Raw genomic sequence first — 25,389 nt, 5'->3', positions numbered from 1 at the left:
GAAAACACTTTCAAGTCTTTAAAGAAAAAAAAAAGTCATTGGGGACATGAAGGCCTCGTTGTTTTCCCCAAACTTTATATGTCAACACATACACATGCATTAAAAAACCTCAGCTCCCTTCTGAGACATTAAATCCACACAATGTTTCTTGGAGAGGGTAAAAAGGAAAATGTAGGTCAAGATGTTGAGATAGGGATTGCTTCTGAAAGATGAAAGCATAAGAGGGCTAAGCTTTCATTCCTTATGTTTCTTTGAGATTTCAAACAGAGCGTTATTTGATAATGGTTCCTTTCAGAAAATTGGAATTTAATATAGCTAATTATAAGTTAGAGAATTAATGTAGAGTCAGTACTCCAGCAGAGCTGCTATACCATGCTGGTGCTTTTTACCAGCATGCCCCCAGTGCTTATTATAGATCTTTTCTCCACACACCAAGGCTGGTCTGTTCTCACATTGGGCTGGATGGGCAGGACGTGGGGTGGGGGGAAAGGAGGAAAAGAAATCTGATCTTTATGGCTGTGACACTGAGCCTGCAGCAGCCAGGCTGGAGCTGTCCCCATGCATGGCATGGCACAGAACAGGCCCTTCCACTTCAAAGAGGGCACATAAAATAAGAGGGCAAAGAAGAAAAAAACAGAAGTACACTGAGAAACAGAAAATCACATTTTGTTCCTTCCCATTAAAAGGGGTGGGAAAAGATGACAACAAAGGACAAGGGGGCATGATGGGCTCAAGCTCTGCCAGGGGAAATTGAAGTTGAAGATCAGGAAAAAATTCTTTGCAGAGAGAGTGCTCAGGCATTGGAATGGGCTGCCCAGAGAGGGGGTGGATTCCCCATCCCTGGAGCTTTTTCAGCTGAGCTTGGCCATGGCACTGAGTGCCATGATCTGGTAAAGGGACTGGAGTTGGACCAAGGGTTGGACTTGATGATCTGGGAGGTCTTTTCCAACCCAATCCATTCTATGATTCTAAAGGGCGAAGACAGAGAGAGGGAATACACTTAATTGTTCAGTATTGTTAATTCTGGAATGGTCTGAGAATTATTTGTCCTATGAGCAATCAGAGCTAAAATTCCTGACCTACATTTCGCAGAGAGCAAGTGGCACACACAGGAATATCCCTCAGGAGAAGGACCAGCAGCAGCACTGCCGGGTTTGGGCTGGGAACAGTTTCTGCAGCTCAGCAGGAAGGTACCAAGCAGAGTTCCAGGGACTCTGCAGGCCCGTGATGCTTCCAGAGGTGGCACCAAACTGTTCACCAACATCTGCTGCACATCACTAGTTAGGGAGTAAAGCAAATCATTGAATGGATTGGGTTGGAAAAGACCTCCCAGATCATCAAGTCCAACCCTTGGTCCAACTCCAGTCCCTTTACCAGATCATGGCACTCAGTGCCACGGCCAAGCTCAGCTGAAAAACCTCCAGGGATGGGGAATCCACCCCCTCTCTGGGCATTGTGGGAAGCTCTTGCAATCCATGAGGTTCAGGCAGCTTTCCCTTTGTTTTTCACTGCAGTTCCCAACGAAACACTGACACAACCTGTTTCTGTGAGTTCTGGGATGTGTGAGCTCCTACAGTGAGATCCTGTCCCTGTGCTGGGGTCTCACTCAGAATGGCCATACCCCATTTTCCCTCCAACTGGTACCTTATGGTCTGTTGAGCTGTAGAAGTTTCAGGGTGAGGGGCAGGGGGAAATTCTTTAAAATAAGCCCAAGTTTCTTATACATTAGCAAATTAATTCCTCTGAAGTCCTGTTTTCACCTGGCATGTCCCCACCTGGGTGAGAGCAGGACCTGTGGCAGCAGTGCTGCCTTTCAAAAGGTCACATCAGGACAAAATGGGACCCCTACAGAGGGCACCTCACCCCTCTTTTACTGGAAGAATTCCCCAAATCCTGCTGAACTTGACACTACCACCTGCTCCAGACCCCGGGGCTGAGAACTTCCTCCTTCAGCTGCTCAAGGGCATTCAATCCTGCAGCAAACCTACACCTCAAACAAAGGTTTAGTGAGGTCCTTCCTATCCTGCTTAGCACTTCAGGGAACTGGACACCAAACCAGGACTTTTCCATTGCTTCCAACTTTAGCAAAGGGAAACAAAGATGGAAAACACCATCTCCTTCAGTCTGCTCCTGGCTCCTGCTGCCTGAAAAACTACCAGGTCAGCAAAGGCCAGGAGGGACAGCAGTGATAAAACAAAAGCTGAAAATTATTTTCCTAAAACCTTGCTGAAATTTCTGAGTCCTTCATCTCTACTAGCAGAATCCTCCCTGGAAGTAGGAAGGCACAGACTGAGGAGCAAACTCTACTTTCTCACAAGAGTCTGTTCCTTTCTAAGTTTCCCTGCAAATTTAGTTTTCATGTGACTATTCTCACTGAGTCCAAAATTATTTGAGAGCCTTTAAAACACCCAGCAGTTCAAATCTGGATCCAGCCAGATGATAATACAGCAACATCTCAATTTCCAACTACACCAGGGGAACTGAAAGGCTGAAAAACCATCCTCTCCATAAACTCCAATATTCAAGTTTTCAGAGAGCATTTTAAACTTAGTTTTCCAATCAGTGGGCTATTTTTCACAAGTCTGCTTTCCAGGCTGTTAATGGCAGGAGCCTGGATCCACAACAGAAAGAAAGGTGGGTTTCTGTGCTAAGCAGTGCCTTAACTAATGGCCCATTTATTCTACTTTATGAGCAGAGCACTTGTATATAACCCTGTGGATGTTAATCAACCTTCATGGCTCTGCATGCCAGTTTTATTGGGGCGCCTTCCACGCTGCCATAAAGGGGACTTTGTACCCAACAGTCTTCCTCCAGCTTAGGAGAGATCAACATCAGCTTGCAGGTCAAAAACCTCCTTTTCACAAAGAACATTTACTCTTCAATTCTGGTCTCTTGTTAATGAGACTTGAAATATTTGAGGGTAATCTGTGAAAGAGTGCATTTAAATCTACAACTGCAAATGGGCCACTGTGTTTATCTACCTGGGTAAGACACCTTGTTCCTTTCAATTAGAGGAGGTCAAATGCAAACTGGCACTTGAAGTTCATCCCTGCAGGACAATGAGATGAGGTAAAGCTTCTGGGACAGGTTTACATCTAAATAAAACTTGACAACTGCTCCCTAACCACAGACCTCACTGCTGCACAAAAGGCCACCTTCAATTGATTTTGGGGAGGGGGAGGAGGAGCAAAAACTGTCTCAGGAAGATTTGGAATTCAAGCCACATTCTGGTAACTTCTATCCCTTATTCATGACTTCCACCCGAAGGTAATTGCTCCTGACCTCCTGAAATGTGAAGGGGCAGAACAACTACTCTAGAAAGCAACAGATTTTTTTATACTGGTGTGGTAGTTTAGGCTTTAGTTTCCAAACTTTAGTTTAGTTTACCTTCCAAAACAAGGTATTTGCTCACTGCCCTGTCGAGTATATTGTCACATTAACAGGAGAGTTGGGGCTCTTCTCCTTGGCAGAGGAACAGTTTCTTGAGAGATGCACCACAGGAACTCAGCACTTTTAAGCTTCTTTCAGTGTCTCCACATACACAGCAGGCACAACATAAAAACACTGGGGTGCTCTGCAGAGCATCTTTAAAACCAGTTGGCCATGAAATGTTTCCACCTTCCACAGCACCAGAGACAACAAACCACCACTGTCTGAGATTTTAGGGAGGACCTGCTTTTGAGACAACCTGGCTGAAACTGAGCATGTCAAGGTGTGATTTACCCCTAACATGTCTGTTCATTCACACACACACTCACCAGGAAGAGGCTGAACTGAAGTATTTTAAAGGTCCACCACTCCTGAAGCTGAGTGAGGGATGAGAGGAGGAGAAAAACACGATTAAATCTTGCTGTGGTCTCTGGGCATTGCTCAGAATGGCTGGCTGAGGCTGCCAAACCTTTTGCAGGAAAAGTGGCTTATCTCCTGGCTTCCCAAATTGTACCAGAGATCAGCTGATGAGGTTTCAGGATTTGCCAGCCCTGTCCCTCTGTGGAATCTGGGGCAGATTGCTCCAGCTGGGCTCCTGCCAGCTCTGCCCTCTTTGCCATTTCAGCTTATAGCTTGAATAAAGCAAACAAGATGAAGGCTTTCAAAGATAACACAGTCCTTCACAAACAGATGCAGAACAAAGCACAGGAAATTCTGAGCAAAGTAAAAAATGAATGTTGTCTGTTCAGGGCTTATCTGGAACGAGTTAACCTCTTGGTGGACAGATCTGAAACATCACATGACTGCAATGGAACGCTCACTGCCAGCGTCCTCAGGGGGGAAACCAGGATGGATAAGGTGGGAATTCAGCTGTCTGAGCTCTCAGAGCAGGAAACTCCTTCAGATGTATCAGGAACAACCCCTGGGAGTTCAGCTTGTCACCCTTGTCACCCTAAGCACAAGGTTTCTATATCTACATCTTACACAGGACCTCGGCCCTTCACAGCATTAAATTCATTCAAATTGGGAAATAAAAGGCATCAAAGGCAGGTTATTGAAAACATGCTTTTAACTAATTCTGAATAGAACATCACATTAAATGCATGTAATAAATCTGTGCTAGTCAGACACACAAAAAAAGATGTAAAAATGCATGTGCCTTTATTACTGTGTAGAGCAATCTGCTATGACTTAACAGTGTATGTGCTAAGCTATATTTATTTTTTAGACAACATCCACCCACGAGCTCTGGGAAGTGTCTGCTCTGTGATGAGCATCATCATCAGTTACTTAAAGAGGGCAGTTATTTCAGAATGGTTTCTTGGAGATTTTAAATCAAAAAGATCCCAATGAAATCAAACCAAAACTTGGAGCCATGAGCTCAGAGCACAGTCCAATCTCCCAGGATGTCACAAGCCATGAAATTAATGTGACTAATTCCTGAAGAGTTTCATTGCTCCAAAAGGCAACTGATTTTCTTGCTTTCCACATCAGAAATTCTACTTTCAAATGTGGGTCAGTGACAACTAAAATAACGTGATATTGATCTACTGATGCTTTCGCTGTGAGGATCCCAAAAGCCATTGGGACTGGCAACCCATATTTTTAGCAATTCAAAGCCCCAAAAACCACAGGTAATGCAGGTTGTTTGAGGTGAAGGGCACAGTACCCTGGCAGCTGTGTCAGGCAGTTTGCTGAAGTCTCCCCTGTGCCCATCAGCAGCTACAGAATCTCTGGTTTTCTTTTAAACCCACTTTGCTGCCAGGGTTGACACAATAAGGCTCCCAACACACACAACACCTGCTCCAATTAAACACAGTCTAATGGCCTCAGAAAGGCCCTGCTGGACCAAATAGTTCTCCAACTCTTTCAAACTGCAATTAATTTCTAAAATGTCCCCATGACAAGGAAAAACTGCTGTGGAGGTTCTAAGACACAAGGCAGCCCCTTGAAGACTGAAAATGCATTCTGTGAATACTCTGAAAGTGCTCCACAAACACACCCTTGCACTGAGAGCTCAAAGCTGGAGAGTAAAAATAATTAGCAAAAGCCTAATTCTAAGCCAAGCAGAGATGTTGTTTCATCTCCTGGGCCCAGAGAGTGCTGGTGAAGGGAGCTGCATCCAGCTGGTCACCAGTGGTGTTCCCCAGGGGTCTGTGTTGGGTCCAGTCCTGTTTAACACCTTTAGTGATGATTTAGATGAGGGGATTGAGTCCATCATCAGCAAATTTGCTGATGACACCAAGTTGGGAGGGAGTGTCGACCTGCTGGAAGGCAGGAGGGCTCTGCAGAGGGATCTGGATTGACTTGAGAGATGGGCTGATTCCAATGGGATGAAGTTCAACAAGGCCAAGTGCAGGTCCTGCCCTTTGGCCACCCCAACCCCCTGCAGCGCTCCAGGCTGGGCACAGAGTGGCTGGAGAGCAGCCAGGCAGAGGGACCTGGGGGGACTGAGGGACAGGAAGCTCAACAGGAGCCACCAGTGTGCCCAGGTGGCCAAGAAGGCCAATGGGATCCTGGCCTGGATCCAAACTAGCGTGGCCAGCAGGCCCAGGGCAGTGACCCTTCCCCTGGACTCTGCCTTGGGGAGGCCACACCTTGAGTGTTGTGTTCAGTTCTGGGCCCCTCAGTTGAGGAAAGAGATTGAGGGGCTGGAGCGGGGCCAGAGAAGAGCAACGAGGCTGGAGAAGGGACTGGAGCACAAGTGCTGTGGGGAGAGGCTGAGGGAGCTGGGGGTGTTTAGCCTGGAGAAGAGGAGGCTCAGAGGTGACCTCAGCACTGTCTGGAACTGCCTGAAGGGAAGTTCTGGCCAGGTGGGGGTTGGTCTCTTCTCCCAGGCACTCAGCAATAGGACAAGGGGGCACGATGGGCTCAAGCTCTGCCAGGGGAAATTGAAGTTGGAGAGCAGAAAAAAATTCTTTGCAGAGAGAGTGCTCAGGGATTGGAATGGGCTGCCCAGAGAGGGGGTGGATTCCCCATCCCTGGAGGTTTTTAAAGAGAGATTGGCCGTGGCACTGAGTGCCATGATGTGGTAAAGGGACTGGAGTTGGATCAAGGGTTGGACTTGATGATCTTGGAGGTCTTTTCCAACCCAATCCATTCTATGATTCTATAAAATCAAGTTCCCCAGGACTGACTGTGGTAAACTGTGTCATATAATCTGTGTCTATGACTGAAACTTCTCACTTTATTTCCCTCTACATTCCTATTTTCTAAATAAAACAGAATCTGCTATTTCAGTGGCTGCCTCAGTGGTACATCTTCCTCTCATTTCTAAAACAAGCAAACCAGAATTGACAAAAGGTAAATTTTTTGACAGACCTGGCAATTCTCTGAGGTAAAACCACCACCATCCTTTTTGGCTGTATTTGCCACCCAAAAAGGTGCCACGGTACAAATTTAGGTTGGCTGGAGATTTTATGGCTGAGTAAGATGGAATGAAACAGTTTGCCTGTCCACACTCAGGGTGCTCCCCAGACAATAAATCCAAGGCAGCAGCCAAGCACAATGACCCTCAGTGGAGGAAAACAAAACTGTTGTCCCTGTTGGTGTCAAGGCAAAGTTTTGTTTCATGGACAGTCAAGGCAAAGTTTTGTTTCATGGACAGTCAAGGCAATGAATTTCACCATTATTTAAGTGGTGGGTTTGGGGTTTTTGTTTCAGGTGGGGTTTGGGTTGTTTTGGGAAGGTGGAGGGTGGTTCACAGAATCACAGAATGTCCTGAGCTGGAAGAGACCCACAAGAATCATCCAGTCCAACTCCTGGCCATGTGCAGGACACCCCAAGAGTCACACCAGGTGACAGAAATATATTGTGGATCCCAAAATTGGACCCAGGACTCGAGGCAAGGCCTCACCAGCACAGAGGACAGTGGGACAGTCACCTCCCTGCACCGACTGGGGATGGGTTGATTTTTGGTTTGTTTAAGAGACACACAACTCCAACACCTGCAATTCCGAAGCACTTTTCAAGGAGCTTTTAAGCTGCATCTTTTTTTGCTCCTATTCCTGGCAACTGCAGTCCCCTCCAGCATCTGAGAATGTGGTCAGACGAGCTGACTGTGCCCATCAAGGCTGTGGTCACACAGGGTGACTGTGCCAAGCCAAGCACTTGGCTGCCATCAGAAGGGATGGATGGGGTTGGTCTCCTCCAGCTTTCACTCAAGGTACTCCAGCCCCCCATTTCTGCCAAATGAGCACATGGGGCTCATCCAACCTTGTGATCAATCTGTGTATTTCATTAAACTGGAAGAAATTTATTTTTTTTAATAATTTTCTTTCTGGGCTATTTTTCTGCCACTTTAGTGCACTGGAGCAGCTGCACTGAACGGGCAGAGGCAGCACAAGACACGAGGAGAAAGGAGGGGGCAAACCCTGCCAAAGTCTTGCCCACCTTATTTATTTTAGACCTACAATAACTCTGCTGCAGACTGTGCCTCTGCAGACTCTTCACTGCCATTTTCCATTAGAACTATGCAGGCAGGCAAGGTTATTTTTAGAATTAGTTTGACTAGAAATGCTCTCAGGGGCAACAGAAACTCTTTTTAGATGGTCATGAAGGAAGTTTTCAGAAAATTAATTTTACAGTTCCTCTGTTTCACAGGTTAAAAAAAATACCCATCTCTGTTATGTTTGAGAGAAAAAGGAATATGGATGTCCCTGTGAGAGACAATTTTCTGGCAGTCTTGCCAACCACTGAAATTACATTAAGGCAGGAGCACAATTTGGACATAATCGAATTGGGAAACATCACTGAGGGGTAATTTGGCCTGCAAATTTTTTTATAAATGGTGATGATGGAAAATGCAAAAAAGAACCTGTGTCAGCTGATGAACAAGCAAGGCCCTGGCAGGCTCAAAAACTGATTCGACTCCAGAAAACAAAGAAAGGAAAAGCGATTTGGAAATTTTCACTGGAGCCCAACCCCAGTATCCTGTTATTTATTTGTTCATCTTTAAGTTCACTTGACAGCAAGCACCAAAGTGAGAGTGATGTTGAGTGCCATGACAAACCTGCTCAAATGCTTATTTTCTGAACCTTTTAGCTGAAAACATCTATATTTAATCACAGTTTCAAAGTAGCCAAACAGGCTGTTTACTCTGAATGTGAAGGGAAGACACTGCAAAGTTGAAAGAGACATTTCTGTTTCTGTAAATGCATTTTTAAAAGCCACTTCCAGACAAGGGGCTTTGGCACAGTGACAATCTCCTCCTAAGGCTGAGGAGACAGACAGACATTACCCACAATCTCACAGCACTGATGGAGGGAAAAGCTCCCCAGACAAACGTTAGCATAAAACCTTCTTGCAGGGTTTAATTGCAGCCTTCAGAAAGAAGAGAGATGAAGTTATCAGTGAATCTGAACCATCACAGGGAAGGAAGAGGCTGCTTTCTTGGTCAAAATGAAAGGCTGAGCAGTGGTCCAGCCTGTCTGCCCAGGGAGGAAGGAGACACACGTCCAGCTGAAACAACAGCACTTCCTGAAGGCTGCTCTGTGTCCATCTGTGTGAGTGGGAAGAGAAGAGACGTGGTCCAAGGCCAGGGAAGATGTGGTTGCTCTGCTGGCAGCTGCTGCCACCCCCTCATGGCTGGCTCTTGGCAGCCAGTGCATGGCATGGAGCTGGAGCCCTCGGCTCAGTGTGCAGGCATTTCTGCCACATCTGTTCCAATTTCCATGGCATGTCTGGGGTACCATCCATGACCAGGGAAAAGGGGTTCCATCAACAAGTTTAAGTCAGATGAATCATTGAATGGATTGGGTTGGAAAAGACCTTCCAGATCATCAAGTCCAACCCTTGGGCCAACTCCAGTCCCTTTACCAGATCATGGCACTCAGTGCCAAGTCCAGTCTCACCTTAAAAACCTCCAGGGATGGGGAATCCACCCCCTCTCTGGGCAGCCCATTCCAATCCCTGAGCACTCTCTCTGCAAAGAATTTTTTCTGATCTCCAACTTCAATTTCCCCTGGCAGAGTTTGAGCCCATCGTGCCCCCTCGTCCTGTTGCTGACTGACTGTTTTGAAGCCATCCCCATGCCACCCATCACTGGGCACCTTCATTTCAACATGCCCTGCTGGGAGAATTGACAGAAAACCCCATGCTGTGAGCAGAAAACACTTTAAAATCAATGCCATCAATAATGAAAAGGGCTATTTTCAGACAGCACTGCTGCTGCCTGGCTGTCCCTGCTGGCCTGACCAGGCAGTGAGGATGCCAAGGGATGGGCAGAGCAGGCACCAGAAGAGGCTGCCACTCTGGCTCTGGCACCACAGCCCCACCAGGAGCTCTCACAGGGCACAGACATTGCACTGGTGGAAAAAGCAGCTCCCCTAAAAAGTCACATTGGCAGAAGCAAAGCAGCACCAGGTGGAGGAGTCCCCATCCCTGAAGGTGTCCATGGAATGACTGGACATGGCACATAGTTCATGGTTTAGCTGACGAGGTGTTGCTTGGTCATAGGTTGGACTCTAAAATAATCTTAGAGGTCTTTTCCTCTTAGAGGGTTTTTTCCAACCAAAATGATTCTGTGAAGGGAGGAAATGGCACCAAAATCATGAATAGTCCAACCACCACCTCCATCAAATTGCTGACACTGTTCCCTCTGTGTTTAAACAACATGCATGACAACTTGAACAAACTTAAACTGAAGATGAAATCTCTCAGAGCAGCAAAATTACTTATTTTCACTCATCTCTTTATTTACTTAATGAACAAGCCCTCCAACCTGTGCCTTGCCCCCAAGCATTCCCTCACACATGTGATTTCCCAGCTGGATTATATAAGTCTGCCACGAGCCAAACCTGGCTGACATGTCTGGGAACTGCCAGGACTCCTTTCTAGGACAAAGCAGAGCTGGTGAAAAGACACTCTCTGCTTGAGTAACTCCAACATCTGGTTTGTCATCTCTGTGGGTTAACCAACCACCTCAACCAAACAAGCAAACCTGGTCACTTTTTCCATTTAACAAATGAACTTTTGTATCACAAATTTTTTCTTTATCACAGGTTTTGAAAAAACAGAATTTAAAATCTCAGGTTATGAAGTGTGCTTTTTGATATACTCTTTTGAGGGTACTGGATTGACTCTCATTAACAGAATGCAAGCAATAATTACATCTTTCAGTGCCTTTTTTATGGCCTTATCTCACATTCTAAGCTACATAAGAAGAAAACAATTTCCCAAGGGAATCAGCTTTCCTTTCAGATGAGGATCTCTGAAAACTGGTATCACTATTCCAAACAGCAATCCCTATTCTTAAAATCCTAATGCAAATGACAGGCAGCAATAATCAAAATCCCTCAAGAGATCCCTCTGGGTTTCTCCAGTGCACGACCTTGTTTCCATAATCAGAGCTCCAGTATCCCAGTTAGGGCTGCAGAAGCACCTCCTCCAGAACTGATATTCCCACACACTGGAGAGGAACACAAAGGCACATGGCAGGGTGGCATTCCATGCTCTGCAAATACCCACAGTCAACATAAACACCCATGCAACAGAAACACTGACATGACAACCACAATATACCCACTCACCTTTCTCTTGGATTGGAACCACTTAAGTCACAGGGTTTCAGACACAAACTGAACATGGCAGGATTAGTTTTACTTTCTTTACTAGTGAGGCAGAGACAGCCAAGGGATTATAACATTATAACACACACAATCAGCAGCTAATTTGAACTTTTATTTATTTTAAATTTTATTTTTATGCTTCAGAGAGGCATTGAAGTTGTCTCTGTGCCACGACCAGCACATCTCAGAGCTTGCAGGAACTTCAGTACAGAAAAGACTCCTGTTAATGAGTTCATCTCTCACATTTAAAATTAATTTGCTTTTCATGCTATCAATCAAAGGGGCACCATTATTCCAGCTACCAAATCATTAATGATACTACTGTACTCACCAGAGGAAACACCACTGACAATCATTTTCATACAAGTTTATCTCTAACTTCACAAACACTTGCAAAGCTGATTCTGTAGAGTGTTTATGGAATTTCAACCACTGCAAATCCACACAAATTAAGGACACCAGTTGCAAGGTGCTGGTGCATCTTTTACTTTCCTTTATTGCTATAAGGAAGCACTTCCTACTAAACCAAACTACAGGTTGCAAATCTGTAAATAAATAACTGTAAGGGATGACAGTTATGAACCAGAACAAAGGAGCCCTCTCTGAGTGACAGATGGAGGCACCAAGATCCAATCCTGCCACCCAGTTGTGTGCAGTTCCTCAGCTGTCAGAAGTGCACAGCACCAACCCATGTCCCACAGGGAGCTTGGGGAGTCTGAACCTGCTCAGACCCTCCCCTTCCACTCCTGGAATTGGTTACATTTGCCAGGTACTGACAGGTGACCCATGTGATTTTCAACAGGTATGTAAAAAATGAATAAAAATGGATCCCTCACATAAAAAACTGTATTTTCCTGCATGCTACTGTTTGGAGTAACATGCCAGAAACAAAGGTTGTGGTCTGAATAGTGGAACTAAGGAAAGGAAGGAAACACTGTTTATTCCCAAAAGTATGAAATCACGGATCTAAGATACATCCTTAAAATACTACATTTCCCTAAATTCAAAATTGCTCAGTAATTTCTTAGCATGACCTGTTTTTTTCTCAGTCCATAGAGACCTGTGGGTTTGAAAATACATGGCTACTTTTTTTTTTTTTATCTAATGAGCAAATTGCATGTTTAAATTGATTTTCTTGATGTCACTGCACAGTATCAACCCTCACTGCTTTTGCAAATCTTTCTTTTCTGCAGAACAAAACATCCTTCCAAATACCAATGGCTAAAAAAACCCTTTTGGACTGGGATGTTGAAACAGAGCAGTGCTGAGACAGGACATTTTAATAATCATTTAGGAAACAGAAAGAGCAAGATGGACTATCATTCTGGCTCAGATGACAAAAAACCAAGCCCCAAATAACTGATCATGTAGGTCTGTGAAGGGGGAAGCTGTGCAGGTGTGAGCTGTGCCCCTGCCAGAGGAAGGCACACTCTGCATCTGGTACCTGCACTGACACAGCACTCCCAGCCAACTCCCTTTTTATCTGAGCTGCCTTTGGAGAAACCAGACACCACAAAACCCTCAGTCATCCCCTAACCTGGCACATCATCAAAGCCTCCTAACACACAATTACTGCGCTTCACGCCTTTGGACTTTTTTTTCCTTTGACTAAACAAAACCCCCACAATGGAGTAAGAAACTTTCCAAGAGAAATTGTGTTTGACAGAAGATCAATGATGCAGAGGTGTTGGAGGGAAAAAAGCCAGCGCTGTTTTGTGTACACCTCCAAGCTTATTAATGGCTGGATGCCCCTTCCCATCAGATGAGTATTTGATATTATTACTGAACTCGGAAGTCTGAGGTGCTTTTTAATCACATTGAGGAGTTTGCAGTTCTTATGCAATACAGTAACCTCATCATGCTGCCTGTACTCAGCCAACCTTTCCCCCAGGTTTTTGCCTCGTTGGCAATAACAACTCAGTGAAAACGCAGTGAAATCTGACTCACCACATCAACAGCACAAGCCACACATAAATATGAATAACCCACCGAGTGAGCACCCAGCTGCTGCCTTAATGCATTAGCACATGTATAGTTATGCACATGCCTAAAAGGAACTGCCATAAACCTCCAGAAAGAAACAAATAAGCTCCTGTGAGTGAAGAGAAAACTGTAAGCCTGCCCAGAAATGTGAATCCTGCCAGTCATCACTTTCAAGGCTGAGCCAGCATGACAAAGCCTTTTCAATGAGGGCCTCAGTGAATGTGAAAGACACACACTTTATATTCACCTCTCAGGACCACCACAGCTTTTTAAGGAAGGAAGGGAAGCGACACAAAATAACTGGCTAAAGCATTAAAGAAATAAAATTAAACTCCTTTCAAGCTCCTGCCATCTAAGCTTGTCTGCATCCCCTTTTAACACCTTAAATACCTGCTCTGTGAACTGCTAAACGAGGTGAGCCAAACACAGCATTTGTGTGGTTTCAGCCCTTTAAATCCTGATGTGGATCATCAGCTCCTTCACCTGTGGACTCAGATCACTCCAGGGACAAGTGACAGCAGGACAGTTTTGTGCACCCCAATGACAGTGTGTCAATTCTATCCAAGAGTACTGCAAGAGGAGCATCACTTTTGAAGGGGACCTTTAAAGGAGCCATCACCTTCTTTGGGGACCTTTAAAGGAGCCATCACCTTCTTTGGGGAGCTTTAAAGGAGACATCGCCTTCTTTGGGGACCTTTAAAGGAGCCATCACCTTCTCTGGGGAGCTTTAAAGGAGCCATCACCTTCTCTGGGGACCTTTAAAGGAGCCATCACCTTCTTTGGGGAGCTTTAAAGGAGCCATCACCTTCTCTGGGGACCTTTAAAGGAGCCATCACCTTCTCTGGGGAGCTTTAAAGGAGACACCACCTTCTTTGGGGAGCTTTAAAGGAGACATCACCTTCTTTGGGGAGCTTTAAAGGAGACATCACCTTCTTTGGGGACCTTTAAAGGAGCCATCACCTACTTTGGGGACATTGGGCACATCAGGGAGCAGACTGAGCAGAAGAGCCTCCTTTCATCCTGAATGGCAGCCTCACCCTGTCCTCTCCACCTTGATCCCCATCTCAATCAGTCAGCCAAATCATATGGATTCATATCATATCATATCATATCATATCATATCATATGAATCCAGATCATATGGATTCTTTGGAAGAACCAAATCATATGGATTCTTCACACCCTATGGATTGTTCACACCACAGGGATTGTTCACACCACAGGGATTGTTCACGCCAGGCATTTCAAGCACGTCAGAACCAAGTCCCTCAATGGAGATCCAAAGGACACAGTGCACGCCAGACCCTACACTGGCCTCCTTCCCTGATGGAAGAACCCCACGAAAGAAGGACTGAGCCCTTCCAGCAGCAAAAGAGGCACCTCATCCTGATGGAAGAACCCCATGGAAAAGGCCCCCAGGGGCTCCTCACCGTTGACTGCCTTGAGGGTGCCGCCGATGCCATCGCCGTGCTGCCGCTTCTGCGCGTTCTTGAACTCCTTCAGGGACAAGTAGAGCACCTTCCGCACCACCCGCTCCTCCGACCAGGGAATCCCATCGCTGTCATCCTGAGCAAGGGGCAAACACAAAGCACGCATTAGTCCCGTGTATCAGAAACAAAACAAACCCCCAAGGCTAAGGCTACACAGGGTATTTATAAATAAAAAAGAGAAACTGAAGAAAAATATTATACTAAAGAAAAATACTAAGGAAATACAACCTGGCCAGCTCCAGCAGAGAACAGAAACATCACTATTATCATCAAATCTGAGCGTTAGTCCCTCTAATCCTTTATCCTACAAACAGCAGTAGCCATGGACCAGGTGTTACACAGGAGGTGAAACTTAATTGTTAAAATCCTTATAATGAATCCCTCACAGAGAAATTTATCATAGCCAGGAAATGCTCTCCCAGATAATTAACAGGAGGAAATAAAAACCCACTAAAACGAATGTTGCAGAAATTTTAAGAGGCAAATTCTGTGAACCAACTCCTCTTGTTGCCATTTTGGCCTTGGCTCAGGTTGTTTTTCCCTCTGGTTTTGTGATTTGCATTTATTGCAGTGTTACAATGAAGTTGTGCATTGATAACAATGAAGTTATTCTGAATTCATATCAGTGTAAAGCCAAGTGGAATTTGGCTCACGGGGCATATGTTTTCTACTTCATTTTTAGGAGACAAATGCTATATTGTCAGAAGGGATAGGAGTCTATGTCATATTTAGAACTCACTTTAGTTAAAAGATTAATTCCCTGGAAAAGCATTTCCCTAAAGACTTTGGCATTCAAATAAATTAAGTCAGCAAATTGATATAAAGACGTGAGATAGGTAAGTCATCATATTATAATAAGCCTATAATTGTCTCGGGGTCTTTGGAAACCACTCTGAGCATTCCTGCCCTTGAACTCCTCAAGGGCTACATCACTGCCATGAAAAAAATGAACATTTCTAGGCAGACCCTGAGTGGTAAACGCACCACAACAGACTGACACATTACACTGGAAATGCCTAAAGCCCCATCAGCGATCCCCACCAGGAGGCAGGAGAGCTTCAACCATCCCATGTGTCAAAGAAATGACCAACACCGTCCCTTCCAAACAAACAAACAAAAAAAGCATAGTTTAGGGTTTCTTTTTCTTAGTTTTTCTTTGCTCCACCAGTGACATATTAGCATTCAGCTCCTGAACTGTGACCAAAACCATTTCCAACTCTCACCTCCCACCCCACCCCCCAAAAAATCAATTCTATGGCAAATTACTTGGCGGGGATTAAAGCACAAACAAACAAACAAAAAAAGGCAAGACAATGAGGGCAGTGAAAGCAGCCAGAACTTTGGCAGCAGGATGTGCATTTCACACCAGGGACAAGCTGAGGGACACTTTGAATAAAACTGAGCCATGCCCAAGGAGCTTTAGAGCACAGCAGCTCCGGGCCAAGAAAGCAAACTCTGTAACACACACAGCAACCAAAACACGAAAAAAAGGGGGGGGAAAACTTCCAGGCAGGCATTTTAAAAGGACTAGTACACCCAGTTATTTTGTCAACAAAGGTTTGTACCAACAACTTACCATTTTGCTGCCAACACAACTTCAGCCCTAAGCAGAAGTGACACTAAAAGCAGAGCTGCAGAATGCTCAGTTTTAACAAAGCCTGCCCAAAGACACCCCATTTATGTTCCCATAAGGGCCCACTGCGATGTCACACGTTTCTGTTTTCACAGAAATTAGTTAATAAATCCTTAAGGGAGTCATGATCCATTAGGACACAGCCATGAGCACCTTCACACCCATCCATGTTATGGATACAAGTCTGCAGACATCACTCACTCCCCTCACTGGTGCTGGCACCAATCCTTATATTATACGAAAGAAAGACAATTAAAACCAGAATATGATATAATATATATACAAATGTGAGAAGAAAAAAAAACAACCAACAACAATAACTACCAAGTCACCCAACCAAATAACAGAGAGATCCTTAGATTAGCTCAGCTGGTTAAAACTTGTTTGTAATAATGCCAAGGTCATGGGTTCAATCCCCTGTGTGGGCCATTGACTGAAGAGTTGGACTCCATGATCCTTGTGGGTCCCTTCCAGCTCAGAATAGTCTGGGATTCTGTAGATTCCAACCACCCAAACCCCACAAAACCTCCCAACAATTCTTCCAGAGAAAATTCCCAGCAAGAGAGGAGAAAATTAACAAGAAAATATTCCCGTCCCTGGATAACCCAGCGGGGATGGCGGCAAGGCCTGATCTGGGCAGGGCAGGGCAGGGCAGGGCAGGGCAGGGCAGGGGAGGGCAGCCTCAGGGGCAAATACCAAAAGAGACAGAAGCTCCACCTCCCTCTCTTTTTATACTTCTTGATGATGTCAGATGATCTGGAATATCTGTTTGGTTGCTTAAGTCAGGTGATGTTTGTCCCTTCTAAGCTACGTCACATCCTCTGAACTGAGGCCTGGCTGAAACTAAAGCCAAAACTACCACGAGTTACACGGAAACCCCAACGAGGGGCAACAAAACCACAGCCTTGTATTTTTGTAGACCTGAAGCCAGACATGCAGAAGCCTTGTGTGATAATTTATGTACTCAGAGATGCTTCACTCTCCTTCACCCCATCCCTGCCCAGTCTGAGGCCATGGACAAGCCACTTCCCCACCAGACCCAGCGGTTCCTTTGGAGCTGGAGCTGCACAAAAACATCCATCATTTCCTGATCCCACCGCCCTGCTGGTTTGGGTTGGGCTGGCAAAATGCCAACTGCCCAACACAGGGCATCAGGCTCCTTCCCCCTGCTGAGAAAAGGGAGGAAAGAAACTGGAAACTCAGACCCTGAGATTGGCTCAGTTGGTTAAAACTTGGCTGTAATAATGCCAAGGTCATGGGTTCAATCCCCTGTGTGGGCATTGACTGAAGAGTTGGACTCCATGATCCTTGTGGGTCCCTTCCAACTCTGAATAGTCTGGGATTCTGTAACTCTAAACCAGGTTTATATATTTATACAGAAAGGAGAAAATTAAAGCAAAACTACAATATAAGACACACACAAGTTAGATATAACAAAAAGTAACTCCCCACAGAACACAAATCTCACCATTGTAGCTACAAATCACTCTGGAGAACTCAATCCCCACAGAGACAGACTTAAGCAGAAAGACTAAGAACAAATATTTCACTTCCCTAAGATGGTGGTGAGCTGTGCCAGGCCTGGGCCTCCTGTCCCTCCTGGGTCTTTGCCTCCTGGGACTAAGGCAAAGACCAAAAGAGACAGAAGCTCCACCTCCCTCTCTTTTTATACCTCTTGATGATGTCAGGTGATATGAAATATCTCTTTGGTTGCTTAAGTCAGGTGATACTTGTCCTTTCTAATCCAGTCTAAGGCCATGGACAAGCCCCTTCTCCACCAGACCCAGCAGTTCTTTGGAGCTGGAGCTGCACAAACACACCCATCATCTCCTGATCCCACTTCCCTGCTCAACCCTGATGAAAAGCACAGAAAAATAGAACCAAACCAAAACTATTCCCACTTAAATTTGCCAAAACAGCAGGTAAGTGCCTGCCAGCAGGTGCAACCTGTGCCCTGTCACGTGGCATGGAAGAAGATGATCATGGCACACCAGAGGCTGCTTGTCTGGGACACCCTGGATAAAACCACAGAAAAATAGAACCAAACCAAAACGATTCCCACTTAAATTTGCCAAGACAGCTCCCTGCAAGGAGCACGTTGTGGTGGCATTGGCTGCTCCAGCAGTGACAGGGCAAAACCTGCTGAAAGGACTGATCTTTACACTGGCACGTGCCAACCAGGGTGCACTTAGCTGCACTCACCTGCAGCAGGTGACTGCCAGCAGGTACAACCTGTGCCCTGGCACATGGGAGGGACAGAGCTGATCACGGCACAGCAGAGGCTGCTGGTCTGGGACACCCTGGACACGCCAAGGATGGTGTGAAACCCAGTACCCTGTTTTCCGAGGGACAGGGCAGCCAGGATGCCTCCCTGGTGCCAGCTGGAGGCTCCAGCACCCTGTTTTCCGAGGGACAGGGCAGCCAGGATGCCTCCCTGGTGCCAGCTGGAGGCTCCAGCACCCTGTTTTCCGAGGGACAGGGCAGCCAAGACGCCTCCCTGGTGCCAGCTGGAGGCTCCAGCACCCTGTTTTCCGAGGGACAAGGCAGCCAAGACGCCTCCCTGGTGCCAGCTGGAGGCTCCAGCACCGCTGTAGAGACACTGCCACCCCTCCCACCAGCCTGGGGGCTGCGTGGGCATTGGTGCCACCAGCCAAGAGATGGGTCCCAGAGGACACAACAAAGGCCTCTCTCAGCAACCTCTGAGGCAACACAGCAACATTTCACATCACACTCAATTCCTGGAGTTGTAAAACTTGAGATGGACCATACTGGCTTCATCCGCCCTGGGAAGTGGCAGAGCTGCCAAAAGAATCATGGAATCAAAGAATTGATTGGGTTGGAAAAGACCTCCCAGATCATCAAGTCCAACCCTTGGTCCAACTCCAGTCCCTTTACCAGATCATGGCACTCAGTGCCAAGTCCAGTCTCACCTTAAAAACCTCCAGGGATGGGGAATCCGCCCCCTCTCTGGGCAGCCCATTCCAATCCCTGAGCACTCTCTCTGTAAAGAAGTTTTTTCTGATCTCCAACTTCAATTTCCCCTGGCAGAGCTTGAGCCCATCGTGTCCCCTTGTCCTATTGCTGAGTGCCTGGGAGAAGAGACACCCCAACAGAATGCACATGAGAGAGTCTCTCACCACCGGAGCTCCCACCAGCCATTCCTGACTGTGCTGAGCCTGCAGACACTGTCCTGCCCACACTGCCCTGCTGTACCCACACCCCTCCTTGGCTGGCACAAAGGTCCTCAAGTTCCCCAACCCAAGGTCAGCACGACAAGGCTGCCAACACCTGCATTCAGGCAGCTCCCTGCGTATGTGTATGGCCAGACTTCACAAATGCAGATTTGGGCAGGGCTCTCCCCACCTGGGTGTGCCCTTCCAGCCTGCACAGTGGATTGTTTAGGTGAGGCACAGCATGCACAGAACTGGCCCCACTATTTCAGTCCTGAGGTCCATCTACCACAGCCGAGCGAGCTTGGACAGTGACAGGGAAGTCCTCAGGACTGTCACAGCACCCGGTACTGACCGGGGCTGATCTTGCTGAGCATCCAAGATCTGATGGGATGGGATGTCAGGGAGGCTTTAACTGCCAGGGGACGGTCCCCACTGAGACTCAAACTCAGGTCCTTGGGATTCAGAGTCCAGAGTGCTCTCCTTTACATCACAGGACAGCCCTTAAGGCAGCTCCATGTGCAGGAGCAATAAAAAGGTTTCACCATCACCAGGAGCATCTTTCCTAGAGCCCACGGCACAAAAGGCAGGGAGCAGCTGACTTTGAGCCCAGCTGAGCTGCTGCTCCAGCTCCCCACACGTTTAACCACAATTACATGGGTCAGGTGGCCTCTGTGTCACCACCCCAGTGCAGGCAGAGCCCTCCTGTGCCCGCTCTGCACTCACACTGCTGGCAGCTGGCACAGAGCTCACTTTAGCAAAGCAACACACACACCCAGAGCCCTTTAGAAAGATGGTCAAGTGAAAGCCTGGAGGAATTTAATCTATGTAATTTCTCAGCATCACCCGACCTCCCCAAACCCCAACCTCAAAGGCACTGACTCAACTGCTGCCTTTAAATACTTCCACAGGGAGCAGAGATTTGTTAATAGATGGCTCTGGAGGCTGGCAGAGAGGGGGATAATATCATCCAGCAGCTGGAACTCGATTCAGAAAAAATGTAAAACAGAATTAAAGAACAGATTCTGCAACTGTGCAAGTAATTAGCCATTGAAACTGCTTGTGGGGAACTAATGGATTGTCCATTACTGACTCAAACACAAAAAAGGGCTGAATAATATCTTAAACTGTAGGTTCATCACCACAAGCCTATAACCTTCACCATGCAGGTCAGCCAAGATGATTTCTAGCTCCTAATCTGACAATAAGATTATTTTATAAACTCAGTATAAAAGCAACAGATGCAAACAACCAGGGAAGCCCTGGGGCAGAATTAGGATACAGAACTGCTTCATTTCTTTTTAACTGCTAAAAAAAAATAATCACACCACCTTCTTTGTTACGCAGTTTTAGGGAGCCACATATCACCTATTTCTATCTGAACTTCACCCACCAGGACAGCCAAGCCACAGTCTGGCAAGTTTTGGGCCCCTCAGTTGAGGAAAGAGATTGAGGGGCTGGAGCGGGGCCAGAGAAGAGCAACGAGGCTGGAGAAGGGACTGGAGCACAAGTGCTGTGGGGAGAGGCTGAGGGAGCTGGGGCTGTTTAGCCTGGAGAAGAGGAGGCTCAGAGGTGACCTCAGCACTGTCTGGAACTGCCTGAAGGGAAGTTCTGGCCAGGTGGGGGTTGGTCTCTTCTCCCAGGCACTCAGCAATAGGACAAGGGGGCACGATGGGCTCAAGCTCTGCCAGGGGAAATTGAAGCTGGAGATGAGAAAAAACTTCTTTGCAGAGAGAGTGCTCAGGCATTGGAATGGGCTGCCCAGAGAGGGGGTGGATTCCCCATCCCTGGAGGTTTTAAAGGTGAGACTGGCCGTGGCACTGAGTGCCATGATCTGGTAAAGGGACTGGAGTTGGCCCAAGGGTTGGACTCGATGATCTCAGAGGTCTCTTCCAACCCAACTGATTCTATGATTCTGTGATAAGTTCAGTCCCAGGGGACAGGGAAGAGGAGCACAATCTCCATTTACCTGCACAGGATGCCACCTCTCAGACTGGGAACAGTTTTCTTTTGTGCTGCTATAAGGCTGGCAGCTTCCTTTGAGCTTTCCAGCTCTGCAGGTGACATTTGCAGAAAAGTACAACAGGCTACTGTTGATTTGGGAAGCAAAAAATAAATGTATATACAGACATACACACACAGATGTGTGTGTTTTGCTACATGCACATTAAATATGTGTTTTATATTTCAGGTATTATGTATGTATACATTATATTAATATGTGTGTACACTACTCAAGCTTCTCCCTTCATTCACTGCAGACATTCCTCAGCCCTGCCTTGAGCAAACAGGAGTCAGAGCTCACAGGGTGAAACAAAAAGGAGAATGTAGCAGCACTCTGTGCTATTTGTTTGACTTTGATGTAAATACCTCAACTGCAGTGATGGTTTTATTTAAGAAGTCAGGACTGGTAAGGTACAAAGATGCCCTAAGTGTTTATGTGCTGTGACTCTGTGGCTGGCCTGTCTCCAGCTCTCCCTCTCTGGGTCTTTCCCAAGCCCACATCTCCTGACCTCATCCTTTATGCCAGGCTGCAAAAAGCAAAACAACACAACACAAACTCCCTCTTTTTTCTTTTTCCAGCACTGTTAAAATCACTGTGGCACCCAATGCCCCACATGAATGTGCTTTCATGGCTCAGCAGCCCCCAGAGAGTTTTTTCCGCAATGGGAAAAATAAACCACAAGTTTCTACTCCTTCCTCAAGGATATTTTTGAAGGAGAACTATTTCAAAGGGTGGGGTTTACTGTGTTTGGTTAGAAACACAACAAAAGCCTGTCTTCTGCATGAAAACCACATTTTTTTAGAGTTCATATAAATTAATTTTCAGCTGGAAGGACCAAGATGAAAACGTGTAACCTGCAGGAACAAATGGGCTGTTCCACAACCAGACAGCAGAAAACTCCCAGCAAAAGTTTGAACTTCCAGGGTAATGATAAGAAACTCTAATATATTCAACTGGAGCTCCATAAATAAAGATTTTTGGCTCCTTCTGTCAGCTATCATGTTGCTTGGACTTCTTACAGCCAAGCAGAGCACGGTGCAAATGAGTTATACCCATATATATACCCACAGAAATATTCTCATAGTCTTTCACTTACTATCAAGGTCCCTCTGCTCCCTTCTCCTCTCAGAATAAAGTTCACACTTATTTAATATTTAACCTTTTAATCAAGTTTAACTATCCAGAGAGGATGTAGCAGTTTCTCATTTAAAACAAACTGCTTATATTCAGTGAGAAAAAAATAAAACCTCATGAATGGCTTAAGTTGATGAAGATTGATACAGCTTGGAGACTTTATAGTACAGTGACTCATGCCTTCTGGAAAATGTAATCTGTTCTGTCTAGCTTAGGAAAATAGGTCATGTTTTAAAAATGTGCTAACTAACATGAAGAAAGGGGAAATTTCCTTTATTAATGGCTCTGGTTTAGCATTTTTAGTGTATCTGGTAATCACAGCGAATTTTTCCCCTCATATTCCAGAAAACTTCCCCAAAGAACTCAGGTTATGCTACAGCCCCTGACCAATGTTAACACAGCAAAGAAAGGCTGGAGGAAAATCAAAATCTTTCCCTTCTTTAGCACTTCTCCCACAGCTTGAATTCATTCCCTGCCATCTCCCGTAGCTTTGTGCTCTTCCACTGCCTCCTGCTGCACCAGGGATTGCAGTTCCTCCTTCCAGATGAATTCTGAAGAGCAGCCTGGGAGAGAAACACTCTGGTTTTTGGGTCACTAAAGGCCTCAGGCACTTCAGAGCCCAGTGAGCTTCAACCAGCTCTTGCAAAAAACACATTAGGGTGGAAAAGGTACACTCAGAATCTTCAAATACACATCACTGGTGTCCTCGTGACTCCAGAACTCCCAGAACTGAGGCATAAAAAGTAGTTCCTAAATTTATCTTAGGCCTGATAATGAAGTATTTAAAAATAGCCAGTTTGTGTGTTAATTGTTTCTTTTCCATAAGCTCAGGGATGTTTCTGCACCTCTAGAAAAATACAACTCAACATGAAACCAGTGAAAGCTGACAGGATGTCACCTGCTTCCCGTGTTGGTCTGCCAAGATAAACACAAAAAAAAAAGAAAATAAAAAAAAAGGCTAAGCCAAAACAAATCCAGAGCAAAGGCAGGTCTGGAGTTTCCCAATTTCCCAGCTTGCAGCAGGACTTCAACTAGAACCATCTCAACCACTCTGCAACCAGAGGTTTGGGCTCTGAGCAGAGCTGGCAGCACAGAGAAGCCAAAGGTGGCAGAGAGCTGGAAGAAAGGGGTGGAAAGGTGGGAGATAATTATTCAGACTGGGGGAGTGGTTTTCATAATCAGCTTAATTCAGCTGCCACCAGGTGGGATGATGCACCTGCTCCAACCTCAGTGCCAGCACCAGCCTGGGCAAGTCAAACTCTCACCCCAAGGCAAGAAAAATGACACAGGTCACAACCTGGAAAGGTGCAATTTTCTGTTTAACCATCACCTGTAGCCAATTTGTGCCTCAGCAAAAGCTCTGACTTGATAAATAAGTTCCTTACCTGATGCTCTCTTCAAAATGAGGGACCATCTCCTAAAATGCACAGGGAATTATCTCTGAAAGGCTGTGCTATATAAAAATATATACCAAGCTGTGCTATATACAAATATATACCAAGCTGTGCTGTATACAAATATATACCCCCCAAGCAGAAACCAAAATAATCTGAGCATCGTTTCCTGTGTAGGTGAACAGGTTCTAAATCTTTCTTAAGAGAAAAACAAACAAACCAAGCTGAAGGGGATGCTTACACTGATGGGTGATGTGATCCTTACCCTGCAAGTCTTCACTCCTCTGAAAAACCATGAAATAATGTATATTTATCTTTGATTACACAGTATCAAAAAACTACAGCTGAAATTGGTTGAGAAACTTCTGCTGCACAACAATTTCTTGCATAACACAACTCTGACAGCCTGAATTTCTGGCCACCAACTGAGCCTTTATAAAAATCTGCTGGGCAGCTGCCAAATCAGCCCTTTGAGCCTTGGCATGTCCAACATCTGAGACAGCAGCCGAGGCAGCCACATGTCCTGTGCCATCCACAGCCCTGCACTTTACACTGAAATGTTACCCAAAGAACATGAGCCATTAAGCACACAAAGGTAAAGAAATCTCCTGCAGCTGCAGATCTGACAACTCTGATCACTCAAAAGCCCAAGAGCCAGAACAGGATTTTTTTTTTCTTTTTTCAGGATCTGAGCCAGAACAGGATTTTTTTTTTCTTTTTTCAGGATCTGGTATTAATTTGAACATAAAAGTAGCTTATTAAGAAGAAGGGGAGAAAGAAAAGCTAGAAATGGTAGTGAGCTCCAAAAACCATCTACACTCCTGGCTGAAAATCGCTGCCATTTATAAATTTCACATTCCAAATATTCTTACCCTGCCTCCAGTTCCAATTAAAACTCTCCACCAAATACACTTCAGATAGACACATAAACCCCACTATGCACAAGGAGCATTCAGTGGCTCAAGGTAATGAAATTCAAATATATGCTCTCTAATTAATTTCATTTTGATTCAGTTCATATTTTTATAAGGTGTTCAAGCTCCAGCATGAAGCCATGTGAATAGAGGCAATAAAAAGCACTTTTTGCAGTTTAAATGCCTGCTAATAAGACCTGGAGATGTGTATTTCTAATCCAATCCTGCTGTATATATCACTAATTATATTAAGACCTTTTATCAGGAAGTCTGATCCTCAACTTGAAAAATACCAACAACTTTTGCATGCCAAAATAGTAGGGAAGGAGAAAAGGAAGGTGGTAGGGAAGAGACAAAAGTAAAATTGGTGTGTTATAAATTTGCCTTCAGCATTTCCATGGGAAGTTACACAGACCTAATTTGTTGCATTTCACGGTGTCTGAAAGGTTGGTCAGTGGTGCTAAACTGTTTATTTGTTCAGAATCCATCCTCAGGAGTACAACAGGGCAGTGTTTCCATCATTTCAGCCCCACCAGAGGACCGTGGCCAGGGAGGAGGGTGGCACTGCCAATCTGGGCATGGCAAACTACCCACAGAGTGACCTGCACAGTGCCAGACCTGCAGGTTGGGGTAAATCTGAGCCAGAGCAGGTCTGGGTGGTGCAAGGAG

At 45.7% G+C, this 25,389-nt stretch overlaps 1 protein-coding gene across 1 annotated transcript in view; it reads right to left on the bottom strand.

The window, feature by feature from the left end:
- The window catches only part of JARID2 (jumonji and AT-rich interaction domain containing 2), a 235,351-nt gene that overhangs the window by 111,572 nt on the left and 98,390 nt on the right, over positions 1-25,389 (bottom strand). Inside the window, exon 2 of the mRNA XM_071553208.1 lies at positions 14,411-14,546. Coding sequence (XP_071409309.1) covers positions 14,411-14,546 — 136 coding nt within the window. The remainder of the gene's footprint in view (positions 1-14,410; positions 14,547-25,389) is intronic.

Source organism: Pithys albifrons, chromosome 4 (genome assembly GCF_047495875.1).
Source record: "Pithys albifrons albifrons isolate INPA30051 chromosome 4, PitAlb_v1, whole genome shotgun sequence".
Lineage (NCBI taxonomy): Eukaryota > Metazoa > Chordata > Aves > Passeriformes > Thamnophilidae > Pithys > Pithys albifrons.
Note: the sequence above shows the minus strand (reverse complement) of the source record. Positions and strands in the feature narration are given on the sequence as shown.